The sequence below is a fragment of the Zonotrichia albicollis genome, chromosome W (genome assembly GCF_047830755.1).
Source record: "Zonotrichia albicollis isolate bZonAlb1 chromosome W, bZonAlb1.hap1, whole genome shotgun sequence".
Lineage (NCBI taxonomy): Eukaryota > Metazoa > Chordata > Aves > Passeriformes > Passerellidae > Zonotrichia > Zonotrichia albicollis.
The window spans coordinates 9,237,810-9,260,557 of NC_133859.1; the positions used below are offsets into that span (position 1 = coordinate 9,237,810).

General features: G+C 43.3%; 1 protein-coding gene across 4 annotated transcripts in view; it reads left to right on the forward strand.

Moving 5' to 3' along the window:
• The first annotated feature begins 1,316 nt into the window (after positions 1-1,316).
• LOC141726844 (uncharacterized) overlaps positions 1,317-22,748 on the forward strand; it is a 46,193-nt gene continuing 24,761 nt past the window's right edge. For 2 of the 4 annotated variants that reach the window (XR_012577806.1, XR_012577807.1), the window contains exons 1-2: positions 1,317-3,215; positions 11,599-11,700. Coding sequence is in view for 2 of the 4 variants with exons in the window: in XM_074531955.1 (XP_074388056.1) it covers positions 1,949-3,215; positions 17,188-17,256; positions 20,858-20,931 (1,410 nt within the window). In the remaining 2 variants the exon portion in view is untranslated. Of the gene's footprint in view, positions 3,216-11,598; positions 11,701-17,187; positions 17,257-18,240; positions 22,739-22,748 lie in introns of those variants that run through there. The other 2 variants (XM_074531956.1, XM_074531955.1) reach the window with 2 other exon arrangements.

Below are 22,748 nucleotides of genomic sequence, written 5' to 3' on the forward strand. Positions count from 1 at the left end.
TCGGACACGGAACCCGAACCCTATTCCAACTTCTCGTGGTGTTGCAATATCACGTCAAGGAGGTCACCATATATTGAAGTTAGAAGGGAGATGACCCACCTTGCATTGGTCAGCCATCGACTCCAACTTTATTCATCGATCAGACACCTTTTATAACAGTGTTAATCAAGTTCATGCATATTGCAAAATCTGAGCTCACAATAGGTCAGAGATAACATACCAACCCCTCCTTATGTTTCCAATACCAAGATTTGGGTTCTCAAAATTATTCTTGCTTTCCCAAAACAGCCAAAGATAGAACATCCACTTGTTATGAGAAAGCTGCCTGAGAACTCTGATGAGCAAGGCTCTCAAGGCCTTCATGTTTGCCACTTTTACCTGTAGTTAAAAATAACCTGAGAACCTCTGCTGTTCACAGAAACAGGCTGTGAGAACCTGCTCCTCACAGCTGCCTTCTAGGCCATCCCTGAAAAAATCTCCAACATATTATAACGGTTTCTCTTCTCTTAATTCCATCTGTGTATGTAATATAATGAAGTGTAGTCTCCCTTTTTTCTGTTTTCCTATTGCCACACCTTAAAAAACAAACCTGCAACTACTTTGGGAAAGGAAGAAAATTAATTTAACAAGTGATTAAGTTAACAACATAAGGGAAATAAGACTAGGACAGCCTGTCCCAAATGTAAATGTGAGCAACTGTACTATTACCATGAAAGCTGGCCCTTTTCCTGTTGTAAAATCCATCAAGCAGTTTCCTGGAAAACATCATGATGCAGCTTTGTTGTGTCTTCAGGGTGACTTCTTTCCTTAATGAATTCATTTCTCATGTGCAAAACTCAATTCATCCTCTAACAGCCCCATACTATAATAATAAAAGAGAAGATTTTTATGAGCACATTTGTTTTGCAGGTACTTTAACTAGAGCTCAGGGTTAATTGCATGTGATGGGTTGACCTTGGCTGGCTCTTAGACGCCCACCAAGCTATTCTATCACTTCATCTCCTCAACTGGACAAGGAGAAAAAGTATGATGAAAAGTTTATGGGTGAAGCTAAGGACAGGGAGATCACCCAGCAATTACTGCCATTGGCAAAACAGGCCTGACTTTGGGAAATTAATTTAAATTATTGCCAATAATATCAGAATAGGATAATTAGAAATAAATCCAAATCTAAAATACAGCTTCACTCCACCCCTCCCTTCTTCCCAGCTTCAATTTCACTCCCTGCTTGTCTACCTCCTCCCCCTGAGTGGTGCACGAGGATGGGTAGTGAGGGTTATGGTAAATTCATAACCCTTTGTCTTAGTTGATTATCCCTCTTCATGCTCTTCCCCTGTGTCGCAGACATTTCTTCATAGAAATCCTTTCTTTGGGATTTCTCCTTCTTCTGGGAAGCAAAGGGCCCCAGAAGAAGAATGTAAACAATTGTTATCAGCTGTTGTGAAATGTAGCAGGTGTCCCTGTGATTGGCTCATCTTCCTTGTGTACCATTAAAGGCCAATCACAGGAGCAGCTCAGGGACAGATTCCCTGGGCAAAGAACTTGGTTATTCATTCTTTCTATTCTATTCTTAGCATAGCTGCTCTCTGCAACCTCTCTTTTTCTTCCTTTTAGTATAGTTATAATGTATTATATATCCTATATCAATAAATCAGCCTTCTGATCAAGAAACAAGATTCTCGTCCTTCTCTCACCACAGTGACCGTCTAAGGTCGCTGTAATATCTGGTGACCCCTCGTGTCAGGGCAAAAATTAATTTGATAAAGACCAGAGGAGCAAAATTGCTGCACTGGGTAAAATCCTGTATGTGTAGCATGTGATGGTTGCTTTGAAGTGACCACAGAAGTGGATCAAGCCAGGAGTTGCAGAACTGAAGATCCTGATTTGGACAGAGTTCACAGCCAAGGCTGACCACAAGTGAACCTTCTTCTGGAAAACCTTCAGGAAGATGTTCGGAGAGCTGGCCAGAGCAAGCTGGACACATTCTCAAGGTACTGTTGGCTTTTCCCTTCCTGATGACCCAGCCCTTCGTAGTTTGTGGCGGTTGGTATGGCAGACACATGCCTTGGAAGAAGAGGTTCAGTTCTCCCCTTCAGAGGAGAAACTTATTGCCCTCTGGCAGAAATGGTGTAGAGAAGATGGGATTTTTCTGTCAGCAACAGATCTCTATGAGTTCTTTCGATGGGCAAAGCTTTTTGGGTTCTTTACTGATGTCCTGTACGCCTTGGATGTTTTCGTCTGGGAGTGCATGAACTCCATTTTCCAGTCCGTCTGGGGCCAGGAACGTGTTTTGCCTTTTATCTACCCAGCATTTCTAAAGCTCTTCCCAGTTTTGAAACGGAGAGCAGCTATTTTTCAATGGATTTCTAACTGTTATGGACAGGCTCCGTTTCCACCGTCCCCGGTGGGAGAAGACCCGGCGGGGGATGAGTGGGGGCTTCCCGGCCCCCCCTGCTTCGCGGCGGGGGGGGGCGAAACTGCGCCGAGCGAAGAAGTTTTTTTTACTCTTTCTCCGGAGCCTGCGCAGACGGAACCTTCTCCCCCCCCTCCTTCTCTCTCTCCGGGGGGATGGGAATGGGCGGTCCCGCTCGAACCAGTGCCGTTGGTGCCGCCCCTGCCAGCGCTGCGTCCGCCTTCAAGACCCGCCTCACCGGCGCGGCCGCCACTCCAGGCGATCCCGTCTCCGCCTCTCCAGGCAGTCCCGCCCCTGCCAGCGCCTGCGTCTGAGAATGCAGAAGCGGCACTTCCTGTGGCTGCTGAGTTGCTAAGCGACGACGACGCGTCTCCAGCTTCCGGCTCAGCGGGGGAGTTGTTCTCTCCGGCCCCTCCGGCCCCTCTGCCGCTTCCATCAGCCTCCTCGCCGCCTCAAGCCGAGACGGTCCCTGTTCAGGATGGTGCTGGAGACGGCGCCGAACCTGCGGGACCCTCGGAAAAGCCCGCGGCCGCTCCTACATCCAGCGAGATTCCCTCCCCGGTTCCGGCTTCCCCCCCGCTGCCTGCACAGGCTGCCCCGGCAGTCCTGCCGTTGTCGGAGGCTGTGTCCTCCGTGTCGGCGTCAGAGACTGCCCTGGAACCGGCGGCTTGTTCGAGCTCGGACCATCCCGGACCGGTTGCTGTAGCAGCGGCCCCGGCGGCTGGTCTCCCCTTCCGTGGAGCGGGGAGTGCTCGCCAGCTGACTGTTGGGGCGATGTGTTTGGTGTTTGCCTGCTTTCAAGGTCAGCATTCTCGGCGGGCTGAGGGGTGGTTTTTCGGGGATTGTCCCATGGAGGCTGCCATCTCTGCCGCCTCTCTTGCGCCCTAGTGGCGGGGGACAGGTGCATCCCGAGAGCTCTGCCTCTGATCTCCAGCCCGGAGGGGGTGGGGATGATGCCATGGGGCGGATGAGACACAAACCCAATGCATTGCAGGGGAAGAGGGCACAGATGGAGGAGACCATAGCTGGTTTGCTGTGGGAAACAAACATCTCCAGACCCCAGATGGGATCTCTGGGGAAGGCTTCTATTTCCCTGCTGCTGGCATGCCTCAGTGGTTTTGGGAAAAGAAAGTGTGTCCCCACTCGTGCTGCCATTGTACTGGCAGCAGGGTGCAGGCCTGTGGGAATGCAGGGCCTGCCTCATGGGTTTGGCCTGGGCCGTTGGGCTCAGGAAGTTTCTGGGCCAGGGCCAGCATTTGGCCTCGTGGTGTTACTGGGGGTTGAGGTTTCTCCTACCGGTCCTGGTCCCCCTTTGTGGGCCAGTTTTGGGGTTCCTGGTCCATCATGGGCCAGGGTCCCCAGGGCCTTTTCTTCTCTGGCACTGCTCTGCTCTGCTGCTGCTCTTTTCATTTTCGATCAAAAAAAAAAAAAAAAATTAAATAAAAAAGATTGAAAATAGCAGGCAGCAGCTCTGAAGCCCTGAAGCATTGAAGGGCCAGAAAAGGACATTCTAAAGTTGTTCAAATTGTTTGAAATTGTTTGAAATAGTTGTAAGATTGTCAATATGTTTTTGATAACTGTTGATGGGACTTCTGCAGCAAGTCTGTTTTCAGGACCGAAAAGGACTCTCAGATATCCAAGAGAAACAACTTCAGCTCTTGGACTGTTCCTGAAACCCAGCTGCTTGGACTTGAATTCTCTTTGCATTGTTTTTTGCATTTTTTTAGATTGTAGGATTGTTTTAGTGATTTATTAGTATTGTATATTTTACAGTTGAAGAAATCTCCTGTTCATTTCACATCAGCATTTTTCTTTTAATTTATACAATTTAGAAAGGTGAGATGTCGCAGACATTTCTTCATAGAAATCCTTTCTTTGGGATTTCTCCTTCTTCTGGGAAGCAAAGGGCCCCAGAAGAAGAATGTAAACAATTGTTATCAGCTGTTGTGAAATGTAGCAGGTGTCCCTGTGATTGGCTCATCTTCCTTGTGTACCATTAAAGGCCAATCACAGGAGCAGCTCAGGGACAGATTCCCTGGGCAAAGAACTTGGTTATTCATTCTTTCTATTCTATTCTTAGCATAGCTGCTCTCTGCAACCTCTCTTTTTCTTCCTTTTAGTATAGTTATAATGTATTATATATCCTATATCAATAAATCAGCCTTCTGATCAAGAAACAAGATTCTCGTCCTTCTCTCACCACAGTGACCGTCTAAGGTCGCTGTAATATCCCCTGCTCCAGCATGGGGTCCTTTCCATAAGATACAGTCCTTCATGAACTGTTCCAGCATGGGTCATTTCCAAAGGGTACAGTCCTTCAGGAATGGACTGCTCCAGCGTAAGTGCTCTCCAGGGTCACAGGTCCTCCCAGAAGACCTGCTTCTGCATAGGCTGTCCACAGGGTCAAACTTTCCTTCAAGAAACATCCACCTGCTCCAGAGTGGGGTCCTCCACAGGCTGCAGGTAGATATCTGCTCCACTGTGGTCTTCCACAGGCTGCAGGGGGAACAACCTGCTTCATCATGATGTTACCAGAAATTGGTAAAACTCCTTAACACCAATGTAGCATTAAGAAGGAGGCATACTTTATTTGGCTCGATGCAGGAGGGGATATGTCCTCCAAAATATTGTGCACGGTCAGTAGAGAAAAAGTTCCTGTTTATATACCATATTTTACATGCATATTCATTGATTGACCCAGAATAAACATACATATGATAATCATTTCCCCAAAATCATTAACATATGTTCCCTTGCATTGGCGCATGCATTCTTCTGTTGCAGGGGTCTCTTTGGTGCCCCTGATGGTTGGCAACCCCAAATTCATACTTGACTACCTGGTGAACTGGTGAAAAGTTGGCATAACTGGGCTGATTACGCTCCAGTTTCTGGTCAATGTTGAACGTGACCCTACAGAATAAGCATTGTTCAGTTCCATAGGCCAGTGGTTTTTAAAGAATAAGCATTGTATTAAACCACCAGGTGCAAATAAGTTTTCATCTGGCAACAATGGTCTTCACCATGTGTTGCAGGGGAATCTCTGCTGCGGCATCTGGAATACCTCGTCTCCCTCTTTCTCTGGCCTTAATGTCTGCAGAGATTTTTTCTCACATTTTTCTTGCTTGTCTCTCCCAGCTGTTGTTGTGTCGTTATAGAGCATGACACAGTACAGTAATACACAACTCCATCAAAAGGGTGCAAAAGAGAAATTTATTAGACCAACGTTGCTTTTATACTTCTTCCAGATATTTACACCCATCTAACACATATACAGTGCCCATTGGCCATAAAAGAGAAACAAAGTTCCCAGTAGGCGACCAGGGAGCCACGTCACTCTGCGAGCCAGCCAGAGTCCACATCTCTCAACTTTCTCTCCTTCCTCTGGTCTCCATGGTAACGACCTTGGCGTTCCTTCAGGAGAGATATGGGGCTTCTCCTTATCTTCAGGAGGCCTTGCTAGCTCACAAGGACAGCACAGAATGTCTTTCCCACACTGTTGTGCAGCAGTTTTTGCTCTTTCTTAAATATTTTATCATAGTGTTGCCATCAGTATCATATCACTGATCTACTCAGCTTTGGCCAGAAGCGAGTCTGTCTTGGAGCCATCTGGATACTGGCTCTGTTCAACATGGAGAAAGTTTCTGGCATCTCCTCACATAAGCCATCCATGCTGCCCCTCCTGCTACCAAACCTTGTCATGCAAACCAAACATAGTGTAATAGATCAGCAACCACTTCTGGCTTTCAGACTTCATAGCTGACTTCTCATCAATCAAAGGCATGGAAGGAGTCACCTCCTTTTTTTTTGTCTTTTTCAGCAGTTACATTGCAAACCAGCAGAAATGATAAAGTATCAATGACAATGAAGCTGGATTTTATGTTGGACTTAAAAATATGTGAGGATATGGAATAATTATATTTCTTAATTTCTCATGCAGAAACATTTATATATCTCATGAAAGAGTAGGGCTAACATTTTACATTATAGAAGACAGCTGTAGATCTTGCAGTTCAGCCTAGTTATTTCATCCACATTCTTATTTTAAAAATTACTGTTATTATTTCCATTGTATTTTAAATTACTATTCTAAGTTTTATATATTTTCACTGGACTGTGGTGGATTCAGGCTTAAGGTTTGTGTGCCATCAGGCATTTGTGAAAAACGTCAATCTACAACATATGTGAGTAAGGATAGCTTGTCTTCTAAGTTAAAACTGTCCAAACCTTGTTAACTCCTTTCTCTCTCTTCCTGTTTCCTTAATATAAAATGCTTTAACTTCTTATGGCCTCCTGTCATTATGGGCATGAAATAGGACATGTATGGTAAGGAATTGGTAGATCATAAGAAAATAATATGGAATGAAAAAAAGACCCATTCATCTTGTTATCCTGCCTCAAACAGTGGTCACTGGCTGTATCAGTTTCAGTAACTAGCGGAGCACAAAGGAGTGCATCTCTCTACTGAGTCATTTGATGGTGAGAGTATGATGTCCACACTAAATGCATCATGCTCAGTAACATGAGTTTGACTTTGGACTAGCTCTAGTCTGATTTAGTGGGCTGAGCATGTTTTAGCAGCTAGAAGTGCATTTGGTCCATGCATGGCGTACATCTAATATATTTTGACAAGTTCACACTCATTCCTGCTACTCATACGGAAAATTGTGGTTCCAGTCCTAGAAAACACTGAGTTCATGTGTAGGGCTCACTGTTTTAGCCAAGTATTCAAGTGTGTTTAAGTCTGTCCATCTATATTAGACACATTTATAATTTGTCTTATAATTTAATTAAGCTTTAAATAAAGTTCTAATGAGATCAAGATCATCTAAGGTCAAGCCTCAGTCTTGTAAGACGCCTAAATGCTTTCTTGTAATATGGAAGAATTGTTAAATTTGGCTTAGAACTTATTACTTTGTAAATAAAATGGACTGACTTTCTGTATCTGTGTTTTCCAAGGAGTAGCAATTAGTTTATGCAAAGAAGTGGGCATGAATATGTGAATTTGCCTACACAGTAATTGCTATCCTTAATGTGGAACAACAAACACTGGAAGAGTATGAATCATATCTTGCTGGCCTATGAGGGTTTTACTTCATATACACCTTAATAAAGTAAATTGCTTTGATGAATTGCAGTTAGTGAATGTCATGGTTTGACACTGGCACAATGCCAGTGCCCCCAAGAAAATACTCTCTCCCTAGTGTCTGCTGTGAGATGTGACCAGGAATAAGCAAAGCAGGCTCCTACTTAGGAATAAAGAAAACTTTATTAACTAAACTACAAGGGAAAGGAAAAAAAAAAAAAAGAAACACACAAGGAAAATGAAAACTTCACAAAAGCATTCTCCTCCTCCCCCCACCAAATTTCCAATACAATACATCTCCCAAATCACCAACTCTTGGTCCAGCACCACCGTTTAGAATACTCAGTCCTCTGTTCATCAAGAGGAGAAGGAATCCTTCTTTGTGCCATGGGCTTCTTGTCACACGTGGCACCGCCCGGAGATCATTTGCCATCGTGACATCTTCCTTCCATGCCCAGTGCTCTCACACTGCGCACAGACCAGGGCTGCTTCTAGGGTTCCTTTTAAGGATGCCTTGTCTCCTTCCAAAAAGGCACAGTCTCAACTTTGGGACATCTGTCCCTCCATGTTTTTTGCACCCCCTGAGGCCGAGGGGTACCCACACTGAACCCTCCTGGTTCTGAGGCATTGCCCCCCCTGGAAGCAGTCTCTGTATCACAGGGAAACAGCCCATGGCTATAAAAAAAAAAAAAAGAGTCCAGCAAAAAATGCCATCCATCTTCTCCATTCTTCCAACATCTCTCTCTCTCCCCAGACCTTCATCACTCTTCTAGGAAGGGTTAATGTTCTGTAAAATTTTCATTGTCCACAAAGGGGTTAAAAGCTCCCACAAGCGGCTGGACACATCGCTGCCTCCTTCTCCCCCTTTTCCTCCTTCTCAGCCGTGCTGCCTGCTGCCGCACTTGTTTATCAAGTTTCAAGGTAACTCCCAGGCATGGCTCTGGCTCTGTCTCCCAGAGAGGGGAGAGGGGGGGGAATACCTCTCAGTGGTTCTTCGATCTTCTTCGATGCTTCCACCCTTGGGCCCCTCAGGGTCAGGCCCACCTCTCCCAGGCTGCGTGGCTTTCCCCTCCCCCCGCCCAGCCGGCAGCTGGGCTGGGGGAGAGATCAAACTCTCTCCCGCCAGAAATCCAAAGAGAACCTTCCAGGGGGGAGCCCTGCTTTTAACCCCTGTGTGTTCTCAGAGGCGTGTCCAAATCTCAGTGGCTAAACCAGGTGCCAATATTAAAATCTGAGCACCCATTGGTTTGACTACAACCTCCCAGAAAACCTGTTTCCTGTCAATGTCAAACCACCGCAGTGAATAAGGGAAGTATCTTCCAGAATGTGTTTGTGTGTCTACCTGTGTGTCAATTTCCCAGTGAATTATGATTGCATAAGATGAAATTCCATAAAGTCAAGTGCATATGCACTATCAAAATGCACAATGAGAAATTATTGTCTAAGAGGCACAGTTGCAGAAAATGTTTAGTGGCTATATTGAAACAATCTCAGCATGATGCAGCAGAACAAAGCAAATTCAGTCTATGATCAGAAGTAATTTTGTGTTAGACTTTTGCATCTTTACTATTACTGTTTACTATTACTTTAGCTGCTGGTAAGGCATCATTGAAATACTGTATACAGATAGGACACCAAATCGACTCATCTAGAAAGATATTTGAGAAGAGCAACAGAGCTATAAGGAGTTTGTAAAGAAAATAATTTCAGAATAGGACAAAAAGTCTGAGTTTGTTCAATTTAGTAAAGAAAAGAGTGAAAAAGAATATACATCTTCAGATTTTTAAAAGGAAGGTGATTATGAAGAGGAGAACAACCAGTTTTCTCCATGATGATGAGGATAGGAAACAATGAGTTTAATTTTTAACAAAGAAGATAGACATTTGAAAAACCTTCCCAGCTGTATGGGCAAAGAGACACTGCAAAAAATTACTGAGAGAGTTGCCTGGATCCTCTTCATAGTCTTTTTTGCCTCTTTCTTTAAGAAAATGAGGCTTATGCAGTCAGAAAGTGTCTTTGTCCCCAGTGGTTGATTATAACCAAAAGTGATATAGATGAATAGGTTTTTTGAATATTTACCATTAGGCAGAACATAGAGATCCTATTAAGCATCCTGATTAAGAGAAAAATATAATTGTGCTCATATGTCCTGTTGGGAACTGGACAAGCCATGCAGACAAGATGTCTTTAAAATATTTAAGTTACAGGAAAAGCTTCAACTAGACCACACAATAAAACATGAAATTCATATCTGTTGGTATGCAGAGTTTATTAGAACTCTAGTTCATGAAACTGCTTGTTAGAAACAAATTAGGCTGACATCTGTTATGTTGATGTACATGTGATTCTGATTCAGAAGAAGGTTGTGAACTAGGAGCTTGTTCAGTCTGACACTGGTTTCTTCGTTGGAGAGTTAGTAATCTTAGCAGACATAGAACAACCCAAATAAGACTGAAAATAGTAAATGGTGCCATCCTCTTTATGTATACATATCAAGGCAGTTAGTATAGAGATATTTTTTGTCTAGGTTGATCTATTATCCCATTAAAAATGCATTTGTTCTCACTGGGAAGCCTTCATGCATGTTAAAATGTTTCTGGAAATCCTGGTGAACCATTGCTTGTTGTTATCAGCAATAAAACTCTGATGGACTGCACAGGGAATGAAATGCAGATGCAGTTGTGGTAGTGATAGTGAAAACTATTAAATGCTAAAATAATTTTGATTTGCCAGAGTGATTTCTGAGCACAGGACATTGAAAAGTCTTACATTTTATTTTAAAACATCATTTTGTCATTATTTCGTAAAGAAAACAGAAACTCCAGCCAATTTTCTGAAAACTGATGTAACTATAGGAGCTTTAATTTTGCTAGTGAAACTACTGTAGTTTTCTTTTTCTTACATGAGAAGTATTTTAGTGTAGTTAAGAAATTTTATTATAATAATATAACATTTATTATAGGAATCATATAAGAATGAAGAATTATAACAATCTTATTAACAAGTATTTCCTTTAGCCTTTTCTTTGTCATCACTTTCTTTTGTCATCCAAACTTCTGTAGCCCCAATATCTTTCTAGAGTTATGTATGATGACAGGACTTGAATAAAAAAGAAAAAATAGATAAATGTTCCAGTAGATACAACTTAAATGTAATTAATAACCATTTTTATCTAATTGTGTTATTCTTATTGAGTTCAGACTCAAATTATAAACAGCCACATTTAGCAAGCTATTCACAGAATCACAGAATATGCTGAGTTGGAAGGGAGCACCAAGGATCATCAAAGTCCAAGTCCTGGCCACGCACAGGACACACCAACAATCCCACCGTGTGCCCGAGAGTATTGCCCAAATGCTTCTTGAAGTCTATCAGGCTTGGTGCTGTGACCACTTCCCTGGAGAACTCGTTCCAATGGCCAACCACCCTCTATGGGAAGAAATTTTTCCTAATATCCAACCTAACCCTCTCCTGACACAACTTCAGGCCATTCCCCCAGGTCCTTTCACTGGACACCACAGAGAAGAGATCAGTGTCTGCCCCTCCTCTTCCTCTCATGAGAAAGTTGTAGACTGCAATGAGGTCTCCCCTTAGTCTCTTCGTCTCTAGGCTGAACAGACCAGGTGACCTCAACCACTCCTCATACTGTTTCCCCTCAATGCCCTTCACCATTTTCATGGCCCTCCTTTGGATGCTCTCTAATAGTTTAAAATATTTCTTATATTCTGGTGACCAAAACTGTTCACAATATTCAAGGTGAGGCCACACCAGTGCAGAGCAGAGCGGGACAATCCCCTCCCTTAGCCAGCTGGTGATGCTGGGCCTGATGCTCCCCAGGACATGGTTGGCCCTCCAGGCTGCCAGGGTACTGCTGACTCATTTTCAACTTGCCATTGACCAGGACCTCCAGGCCCCTTTCTGTGGCATTGCTTTCCAGCATCCCACTCCCCAGTTTGTCCTTTTATTTAGGGTTTCCCTGTCACAGAGTCTGGCACTTTCCCTTATTGATCTTCATGCAGTTGGGGATTGCCCAGTCCTCTATTTTGTCAAGGTAATCTCTAAGAGATTTTATTTACTATGTTTTTTTTTTTATTCCTTCTAGGAAGCACTAGGCCGGAATTTTGGAAGCTGACCAGTACTCATGTGTGTGAACGAAATGTGTTAGCTACCGTTTCATTACTCCAGTCAACTGATCTGTCCTACAGTAGGTGCTGGTGGAAAGAGCTCATGTGGATCCTGATGGTGAAAATTAAAGTACAATGTGCATGTAGGACAGAAGTGGTTAAGTAAAAACCCGTTGATATGTTAACTATGATGTTTTGCCTAATATTTACAAACAATATATTGGGAGGTTGAAAGAAAAAAGTTAAATCCTCCTATGGAATTGGGCTTTTCTCTCCATCACTGAGACAACACAATTTACCTCAAATCTTATTCCTTCACAGGTGATGCGCACTCATAAAAAAAATCTATACAGTCCTGAAACTGGTCAGCAACACACACAGATGCCCCCATGGTATTCCCAAATGAGGCAAATGCCTACTTCTCTTACTTCTACAGTGACTAAATCTCACTTTTTTTGAAAGGCAACAAAATATACAATGGGTGCTATTTGCAGATAGGTACCCATATCACTTACTAGTCTACTGGAAGACAACATATTCCAGGTCATAGGAGAACAAGATTTGAATCTTGGTTTTTGCATAGCACAGGACCCTGCTCTTCCATACCAGGACTCCTTAACTATCAAATGATAGGTCCCTCAGGGAAATCTCTCCAGCTGAAATTGTTCCATTTCATGTGATCTTCCTTGACACCCTAAAAGGGAAAGCCCAGACTCAAGCTCTGACTCTAGACCAAGTCAAATAGAAGGGGTTTTAAAAATCACCCGTCTCCCACTTTCTAAAACTAAAGTATCACAACACAGGTCTGAAAATGAGCCTCAAACATTTTATGTAAGATCCTCAGACATCCTATGAGATGGTACTTCTCTCTTTTTCTCTTAAGAAGATAAAATCTTAAAAATATATTTTTTAAGAATATCCTAAAAAAAAAATCAACAAACAACAACAACAAAAAAAACCCCCACTGACTCCAGGGATGGGGTTTTTTGGTTGGTAAGCTGGAATGAACATAAAAGCCTAACTACTTCACAACCAGGACTAAACAGGACTGAAGTCCCATTTTTCCAACGGATTTCCTCCTGGCTGATTATGTGCTTCCTTGCTTAACTCACTAATGGTCATCTAATTCTCCATTTCTCTGTGAGGACATGAGTTGCTCCGTGCAGAGATATGAGCTCTACTGGACAAATGACTGTTCAGTGTTGTTGCCATAATTGTATTTTTTTGTCACTTAGCTTCAGGCTACTCATCACTTTTGGACAATTATTGCAACTCCCTAGGAATAAGAATAGTTCTTATTTAAATTCTTAATCCAGGCTTACTGTCCAAATATCAGTGAATATGTTACTTTCTGAACATTTTGTGCAGGTTTAAATGACTGCATGAGCCAGTGAGGAACTGAAACTATTAATTCAAGCAAAATTAGAAAAAGAAAAAAATAATTATTATTTTAACAAATCCAGTTGCAAAAAACCAAAAGTAACTCAATAGGTTTAATCATCTTCTCAGATTTTTACCAGTTGTGCTTTGCTTGTTATATACCAAAGAAAGTAAGAAGTAGTAAACACATTTACAAAAAATCTTTTTCCTATATTCTTGGTCATGGGTTGACACATTTCGTACTTTATGACTGTAGCCTTTTCCTCCATGTAGTTTAGCACCTTAAGGTTTTTCAAGTTGGCTAGTAATTCAACGGATATTTTTCAGACCACTGTTATTGATTTACTACCTTAAACTATACTTTGACAGTAAATTTACTATTATATAGGTTTTTCATAAACTGAGCACTTTATAGTGATTATAGAGATGCCTGATATGGTGGCTTTAATCCATGTTAAGTGAAAAAAAACATGAACTAAATTATTACAGATTAGGCAATTATCACTCATCCACTTCCATGGAAAAAGAATATAAATTAGTTCACTAATTCAATAACACACACATGCACGGGCATGCACACACACACACACACACACACAAACACAAAGATTGTGGTGAGCAGTTCAAAGACAATTCATCTGGGCTTCAAAAGCCTTTTGGGGGGTTTGGGGGCTTTTTTTTTTCTTTTTTAAAAAAAAGGTGTGGAGTACAGAGTCTGGCTCCTGAGCTATACCCTAAGAACAGCATGCAGTAAAAAGCACAACTATACTTTACATACAAATATCAAGCTCACTTTTAAGTAGCTAGATGTAATACAGCTAAAAGTATACCTGTGGCAACATAGGGAGCACAAGAGTGGCCTAGGCAACTGCATACATATTCACATAGTTAGCAACACAGGTGCAGCTTTCTATTGCAATGTCACTCTACTGGGTCTGGATGGAATGGAGTTTATTTTCTTCATAGCAGCCAGTAGGGCACTGTGTTTTAGATTTGTGACCAAAATACTGCTGATAATGCACTAATGTTTTAGGAGTTTAGCCATCTTTTGTTCAGGAACTGTCTGGGCATCGGTCTATCTGTAGGAGGCAGTGAGTAATTGCCTTTTATCACTTGCTTTGTTTTCTGTCTTCTTCCACTTCTCCTTCACATATTAAACTATTTTTAACTTTATCACAATGTTTTCTTGCTTTTCTTTTCCTCTTTATCCACCCTGCTAGGGGTGGTGGTGGGGAAGTGAGTGAGTGGCTGTATGGTACTTACCTGCCTACTGGGGTTAACCTACAACAGTCACAATTCCACTACACTTCTTACACTGCTCCTGGCAAGGAAAGGCAAGAAGGAAGAGGAGGGAACAGATCTAAAGAGAATGGGAGGAAAGAGTTGAAGATATGGTCATGCTATGCTCAGTCTCCCTCTACAGGCTTTCCTCTACCTACAGCTGGAGACAGCCCTATACTGACTGAGCACATGAGAGGGAAAATCGGCATCTAGGTCTCAAGTAGTTACATTTGGATACATTTCCTAAACCAAATCAGCCTAGAGATATGAATGCATTCTAATACCTAAAGCTGTAAGTATACAATGTACACAAATCTATGATTCAGCATTGCAATTACACACAGCCTGGTACATGGCAATAACTAATTTTTAATCTTTTAGGAGTGCTTTATACCCACTTGCTGTGAAATTTATTTCTGCATTTGAAGGTATTGACAGAATACACTGCATGTGTATTACTCAGATCTATTAAAATAATTTTTCAGCAGAAAATGATCTTATAAATTACAGCATGACTAATGTAGGACTGTGTGGTAATAGTGAATCAGATGACATCAGGCTGGTGACCTGTCACTAGTGGGATTCCGCAGAGCTCCATTTTAGGCCCTGTGCTCTTCAAAATCTTCATAAATGACTTGGACAAGGGACTGGAAAGGATACTAAGCAAGGTTGCAGATGATACAAAACTGGGAGGAGCTGTTGACTCCCTCAAAGGCAGAGAGGCACTGCAGAGAGACCTCAACAAATTATAGGGCTGGGCAATCGCCAACCATTTGAACATCAACAAGGGAAAGTGTCAGATTCTGCACCTAGGATGGGAAAACCCTGGATGTACAGACAGACTGGGGAATGGGATGCTGGAAAGCAATGCCACAGAAAGGGGCCTGGAGGTCCTGGTCAATGGCAAGTTGAAAATGAGTCAGCAGTACCCTGGCAGCCTGGAGGGCCAACCATGTCCTGGGGAGCATCAGGCCCAGCATCACCAGCTGGCTAAGGGAGGGGATTGTCCCGCTCTGCTCTGCACTGGTGTGGCCTCACCTTGAATATTGTGAACAGTTTTGGTCACCAGAATATAAGAAATATTTTAAACTATTAGAGAGCATCCAAAGGAGGGCCATGAAAATGGTGAAGGGCATTGAGGGGAAACGGTATGAGGAGTGGTTGAGGTCACCTGGTCTGTTCAGCCTAGAGATGAAGAGACTAAGGGGAGACCTCATTGCAGTCTACAACTTTCTCATGAGAGGAAGAGGAGGGGCAGACACTGATCTCTTCTCTGTGGTGTCCAGTGAAAGGACCTGGGGGAATGGCCTGAAGTTGTGTCAGGAGAGGGTTAGGTTGGATATTAGGAAAAATTTCTTCCCATAGAGGGTGGTTGGCCATTGGAACGAGTTCTCCAGGGAAGTGGTCACAGCACCAAGCCTGATAGACTTCAAGAAGCATTTGGGCAATACTCTCGGGCACACGGTGGGATTGTTGGTGTGTCCTGAGCATGGCCAGGACTTGGACTTTGATGATCCTTGGTGCTCCCTTCCAACTCAGCATATTCTGTGATTCCATTCTGAATGCCTATAAAAGATGTAACTTTTGTCCCCATAATTTCTTCAGAAATTATCTTGTACTCAAATATCAAGGGCTGAAACTAGGGGCACTAAATGCTGTGTTTTTTAGTCAGAGGGCAGGAATAAGATATTTACTCCCTGTTTTAAATGCTATGTAACTTCAAAAATGGAGCCTGTATGGCACATCTATAATATCGCATAAACTCATGGTATTTTGGCTCATAATGCTGGTTTGCACTACACTACTGGCAGTTTTACAGTTTACTGCTCTCACTATTTTTAACTTGTAGACTCAGAAAACTATAGAAAACAAGCATTATTTTGATTTGGAGAAAGTATTTTTGTAGTCTTGAGAAGGGGAGCATTTATGATTCGGATGAGCATTTCTTTGCTCTGCATGACAGGAGAGGACTTTTCACTTTACCACTGGAAACTGCAAATGCTTAATTGACCAAAAAAAGCCAAATACAGGCATTTTAAATTTTTGCTTTTGATCTTTCCTCTGAATACATATTGCACATTTAATTTGAACACAATAACTAAAAGCCTCTGATATGAATGTCTGCTGTTATATGAGTATGGAGTTTGGTGCAGTATCAAGAAAAGGAATACAATAATTTCACTTATGACTAAATTAAGCATATAATTAACACCTGAACTTTACATAATATGATATTCACATGCCCTCTGAACAGAGAAAAGCTGTGAGAGAAGCAGAGAAAAGAATAAACAAAACAATTCTTATTTGCTGCTCCTGTGTTTGTGCTCATGTGAAATGTTTTCTGGAGATTTTTTACCCAAGATGGTTGTTTGATTGGATTCTGGTGGAATTATTTATGTTAATTAGCCTATCAGTTCCAAGTTGTGTGGATGGTCAGGCTGGAGACAGTCACGAGTCAGGTAGGTAGGTATAGTTCTTGTCAGTGTAATATTCTGTAATATAGTATAATATAGTATGATAAAGTAATTAATTAGCCTTCTGATATCATGGAGTTCTGTGCATCATTCTTCCCGCTTGGGGGCACCTTGCAAATCCGATAACATAATACTTGTGGAATACAATTAAATTTACTGCTTTTCTTTAATGAATACAAGTGCTGTAAGTGAAAATATTGACCCCTTGTTGAATTTGATTTTAAAGAATGTATTTAGACAGAGGTTGGATTCAAATACTTGAAACCCATCAAACTGTAAAAAGAGACTGGGCACTATCCCTTTCCCACTGAAGTTAAAGAATAAGAGCCTTTTAGAGATGGTTTGGAGTATTCATTTTTTTTGAGAGACACAAACTGTATTAGGAGTCTAAGAAGCATCCCTAATTAATACAATTTTTCTGGTTTTCCATAGCAATTTATCCAGAAACAAGCTCTCTAGTTTGTCCAAGAAGCCTTTTCACCATCTGGGTTTGTCTGATCTGTAAGTTGTAATTTTTTTTAAAAAAAGATTATTTGTGGCTAGCAATGAAAGAAAAGGACTTTGAAGTTTGTTCTTTTGAAGCTACACATCCATCAAATATTAGAAATTAAATTCTGATCCACAGAAGGTAGCAAATATGTTGACAGTGACATAAGTGCAGAGAGATTTTAATTCCAGGCCTTCAGAAAAGATCAAGTGTGTGTTTTAACTGCAGTTTAAAAACCAGTGCCATCGCCATTTCAGTGAAGTCTCCAAGGCAAACTGCTGTGGCAGATGTGCTCTGAAGTGGAGAATTGCTCAGGGAGCTTTCTGAAAACTGGCAAACCTGCGAAGCTAGTGTAGAGAGTGAGGGTGCCCCAGCCTCTTCCCAAAGCAGGAAGTGTTGAGATCCTGACAAGCAGCAGCTCTGACTCAGCATAGGCAGGGCCAGGAGTAAAGGCAGCCAACTCCCATACAAAAGCAGCCCTCAGGCAACCAGAGCAGACAAATGGCACAACTGCAGCAGACACTCATGGCACAATCACCCTACCAGCTCAAGAGGCAAACTCAGTTAATGGTCTCAGAAGAAACAAAGCTATGGTTTCCACTTGCCACAAAGCCATCACCAGAAGGCATGTGGAAACCCAGACAGAGCTCTCATGTAAACATGCAGCTGTCCAGGTCTCAGGCTGCATGGAGTGCCAGAGCCTGTCATTGGGACAGCGGACAAAACACTTGTGTGTGAGGTGCGACCAGATGGATGATCTGCCTGGTGGCAGAGCTGAAAGAGGAAGTAGAAAGATTAAGGATTATCAGGGAGTGTGAGAAGGAGATGGACTGGTAGACCCACTCTCTACCATCCCTGAGACAAATGGAGACATCATAAGAAGCAGAGGATCCCATACCCCTTTGCCACCAGGCAGCAGGAGGGGACCTAAGAGATGAGAGAATGGAAACGGGTCCCTACTTGGGGCAGCAGTCAAATTGCCTACTTTGCCTTCCCAGGTACGCCTATACAATAGGTATGAAGCTCTGGAATTTGAGGGCCAGGACAATCATGATGTGGATGAAGGTCTGTCCAGGTTGGAGGAGTTGCCTAGGGTGTCAGTCAACCCCATGCATCATGACTGCCTCTGTTATTAAAAAATGATAGTTGTTGTCATTGGTGACTCCACTCTGAGAGGAACAGAGGGCCCAATATGCTGATCAGACCCAACCCATAAGCAAGTCTGCTGCCTCCCTGGGATCCAGGTAAGAGATGTCCCTAGAAAACTATCTAGTTTGGCATGGCCCTCTGATTATTATTATCTGTTACTGGTTTTTCAGGTGGGCAGTGATAAACTCACAACAACAGGAAGTCAAGAGAGACCTCAGGGCCTTGGGGTGACCAGTTAAGTGATCTGAAGCACAAGTAGCATTCTCCTCTATCCTGCCCATTGCAGGGAATGATGGTAGAAGCAATGGGAAGATCACACAGATCAATACCTGGCTCTGAGTCTGGTGTCATGGAAAGAATTTTGAGGTTCATGATCATGGGTTGGTTTACATGGCACCAGGCCTGCTGGTGACAGAGTTTACCTGTCTCAAAAGGGGAAAAGGATATTTGCACAGGAGTTAGTAGGGCTCACTGAGAGAGCTTTAAACTAGATTTAAAGGGGGAAGGGGAAAAAACTAAACTTGCTAGAGATAAGCCTGGGGGCAGCACACCAGTATTGAAGGCAAGATCAAAAGCCCAAATGAGGTGCATCTATGCCAATGTCATAGCATGAGCAAGAAAGAGGAGGAACTGGAAGCCATTGTGCAGCAGGAAAACTATGACGTAGTCACCATCACAGAAACATGGTGGGATAACCCTCATGACTGGAGTGCTGCAATGGATGGCTATAAACTCTTCAGAAGGGACAGGCAAGGAAGGAGAGGCAGTGGGGTAGCCCTGTATGTTAGGGAGTATCTTGATTGTCTGGAGCTTGATGATGTAGTGATAAGGCTGAAGGTTTATGGGTAAAGATCAGGGGGAAGGCTAAAGAGGCAGATATCATGGTGGAAGTCTGTTATGAACCACCCAACCAGGATGAAGAGACAGATGAAGCATTTTACAAGTGGCTGAGAGAAATCTCATGAGTGCTGGCCCTTGCTCTCATGGGGAACTTTAACTTAGCATGTCTGCTGGAAATACAACACAATGGAGAGGAGACAGTCTAGGAGGTTCCTGGAGTGTGTGGAAGAGAACTTCCTGATGCAGCTGGTGGGTGAGCCAACTGGGGAGGGGCCCCACTGGACCTACTGTTTGTGACCAGAGAAGGACTGGTGGGTGATGTAGTGGTCAGAGGTTGTATTGGGCTCAGTGATCACAAAATGATAGTTTTCATTCTTGAGGAAGTGAGGAAATGGGTCAGCAAAATTGCTGCCTTGGACTTACAGATGATAGACTTTAGCCTGTTTGGGAGACTGGCTAACAGAGTCCCTTGAGAGGCAGTCCTGAGAGGCAGTCCTGAAGGGCAAAGGAGTCCAGGAAGGCTGGACATTGTTCAAGAAGGAAATCTTAAAGCTGCAGGAACAGGCTGTCCACATGTGCCGAAAGATGAGCCAGTAGGGAAGAAGAATGGCCTAGCTGAACAGAGAGCTTTGGCTGAAACTCAGGAAGAAAAGAGAGTTTATGATCTCTGGAAGAAAGAGCAGGCAACTCAGGGGGACTAAAGGGATGTCATAAGGTTATTCAGGGAGAAAGTTAAAAAGGCGAAAGGCACAAAAAAGGCACAGCTGCCAGACACAACACACGATATTGGGATAAAGGCTGAAGGCTGTCACCCCACGACACCTAGCTAGAACATAATTTGGCCACTGCTGTAAGAGATAACAAAGGATTTTTTACAAATACATTAACAACAAAAGGAGAATCTCCATCTTTATTGGATGCCACAAAGGATGAGGAAAAGGCTGAGGTACTTGATGCATTCTTTGCTTTAGTTTTTAATAGTCAGACCAGTTGTTCTTGGGGACACTCATCCTCCTGAGCTGGAAGACAGAGATGAAAGGCAGAATGAAGCCCCTATTAATACAGGAGGAAACAGTGACCTGCTGCTCCACTTAAACACACAAGTCTGGGAATCTACACGAGGGTGATGAGGGAGCTGGCAGAAGAGCTCACCAAGCTACTCTCCATCATTTATCAGCAGTCCTAGTTAAGCAGGGAGGTCCCAAATGACTGGAGGTTGGCCAATGTGATGCCCATCTACAAGAAGGACAGGAAAAAGGATCCAGCCCTCTCAGCCTGACCTCGGTGCCAGGGAAGGTCATGGAGCAGATTATATTGAGTGTGATCACAGCATGAGCAGGACAAATGGGGGTTCAGCCAAGCATGGGTTTATGATCCTGCACAAGTTCAGGGTCAGCTGGGAGTTTTATCCTTTTCACAGGCATGGTCCTCCAGCTCAGGGCACTGAGACCACCCTGGTCCATCACCAGTGTTGAAGACAGAGGCAATGAATGCGATAAACATGTCTGCCTTGTCTCTGTCCCTGTTTGTGATGTGACCATCCTCATCCTGTAATGAGCCGATGTTATTTCTACTCTGCCTTTTGCTATTAATGTATTTGAAAAAACTCTTTTTATTGTTCCACAGTTCTGGCAGCTTCAACTCTGGTTGAACTTTGTCCCTACAGTGGCAAGCAGCATCTCTGTATTCTTCCCATGTAATCTGACCTTGCTTCCCCTGGGCATACACCTTCCTTCTTTGCCTTGTCTCCAAGAGAAAATCCCTGTTCAGCCAAGCCAGCCTTCTGCCTCGTCTGCTTGACTTCCAACATTTGGGAATTGCCTGCTCCTGTGCCCTTAGGAGGGGATGTTTAAAAAGTGACCAGCACTGATGGACCCCAAGACCTGCAAAAACATTTTCCCCCGGGACCTTACTCACTAATTCCCTGACCATCCTGAAGTGAGCTCTCCTCATGTCCAGGGTTGAATGGAGCTTCAAGACTCCTGAGTCTTGAGACTGTAGCATATCTGAAAATAACTGGTCAATCTCTTGCTTGTTTGCTCTAATATTATGTAGCCTATTGACGTTCTCCTGTATCTCCTTCACCTGGTCACACAGCTCCTCAACCACAACACATCTGTAAAAACTCTGTCAGCCCCAGCCTCATGGAGAGGCATCTGGAAACCTGTGGCCTGGAGAGCTGCATGCACCATCAGTAGGTCTGGTTGGCTGGAGGCCTCTGACATGGCTGGTTCAGTGACTCCCACAGCTGCAGGGGAATGAACTCTGTGGTGTGTTGATAACTCAAGTGAAGAAGCTTACCCTAAGTATGCTAATAAGACTGGGAATGAAAGGATCTGTTTGTGCTCCTTTTTACCAGATATTGTGTGTGTCTGCTGCCTCTATTTGCTGCTCCCAGACAGTCGGACAGATCCCTTTCTGCTTGCCCCGCCTGCTTGCCCTGCCTTCACAAACTGCCCTGCAAACTGCCGTGCCACACCCCTGTTTGACAACTCCTATTCACCACTCTCCTTAGAGACGTTTAAATCTCTTGCACTACTCCCGGCAATGCTCCCTCTGCATCTGATTGGTTTCTGAGGGCTTCCGGGTCCTGACGGGGTTCAAAGGCTGCTGCTTGGATGTCTCTGAGCTTGACAACTCTCCCGTACAGTTCGATTTAACCCTCACCCCTGCACTTACCTCAGTCACCGCTGCTACCATTACTGCTTGTCTGCTGGGAGAGAGAAAAATAAAATGCAAGAAACAAGTGATGCACGACACAATTGCTCACCACCCACTGACTGATACCCAGCCCATCCTGGAGCAGTGATTCCCCCCTCCCAGCCAACTTCCCCCAGTTTATATACTAGGCATAACATTCTAGGATATGGAATATCCCTTTGGCCAGTTCAGATCAGCTGTCCCAGCCATGCTCCCTCCCCACTGGCAGAGCAGGAGATGCTGAAAAGTGTGAGACTCAGGGTAAACAATGCTGAGCAACAACTAAAACATCAGTGCCTTATCAACATTATTCTCATCCTAAATCCAAAATGCAGCACTGTACCAGCTACAAAGAAGAAAATTAACACTATCCCAGCCAAACCCAGGACAATTTGCCTATAATCCATGACTGTTTAAATCTATAAAGGATTTATCCACTTAAGAGCAATAAAACCTTTTCTGAAGTGGTATTTCTGAGATAGCTGCAGAGTTTATCATACAAGAAAAGAATTTCTGATGTGTTTGGCTGCCATAAAATAAAAGGCATCTTAGAGGAAAACCCAATTCTCAAGGCATTACTGATTTACCCCTGTGAATTGGAGACTGGAATTGAGTCCCCTGTGTGATCTCTCTCATCTGTGGCAGGATGGATTCTCAGTGCAGACAGGGCTTAATTTTCTACAAAGAACACTATCTACTTACAGTTTGCATTGCACTAAGATCTTTGATCCATACCTTTTTAGAGTTCAACTTTTAGTTTTACCCACAAGTGCTTTGAAACTTTTTTAAAATACACATATATGTTCTTAAGAAATAA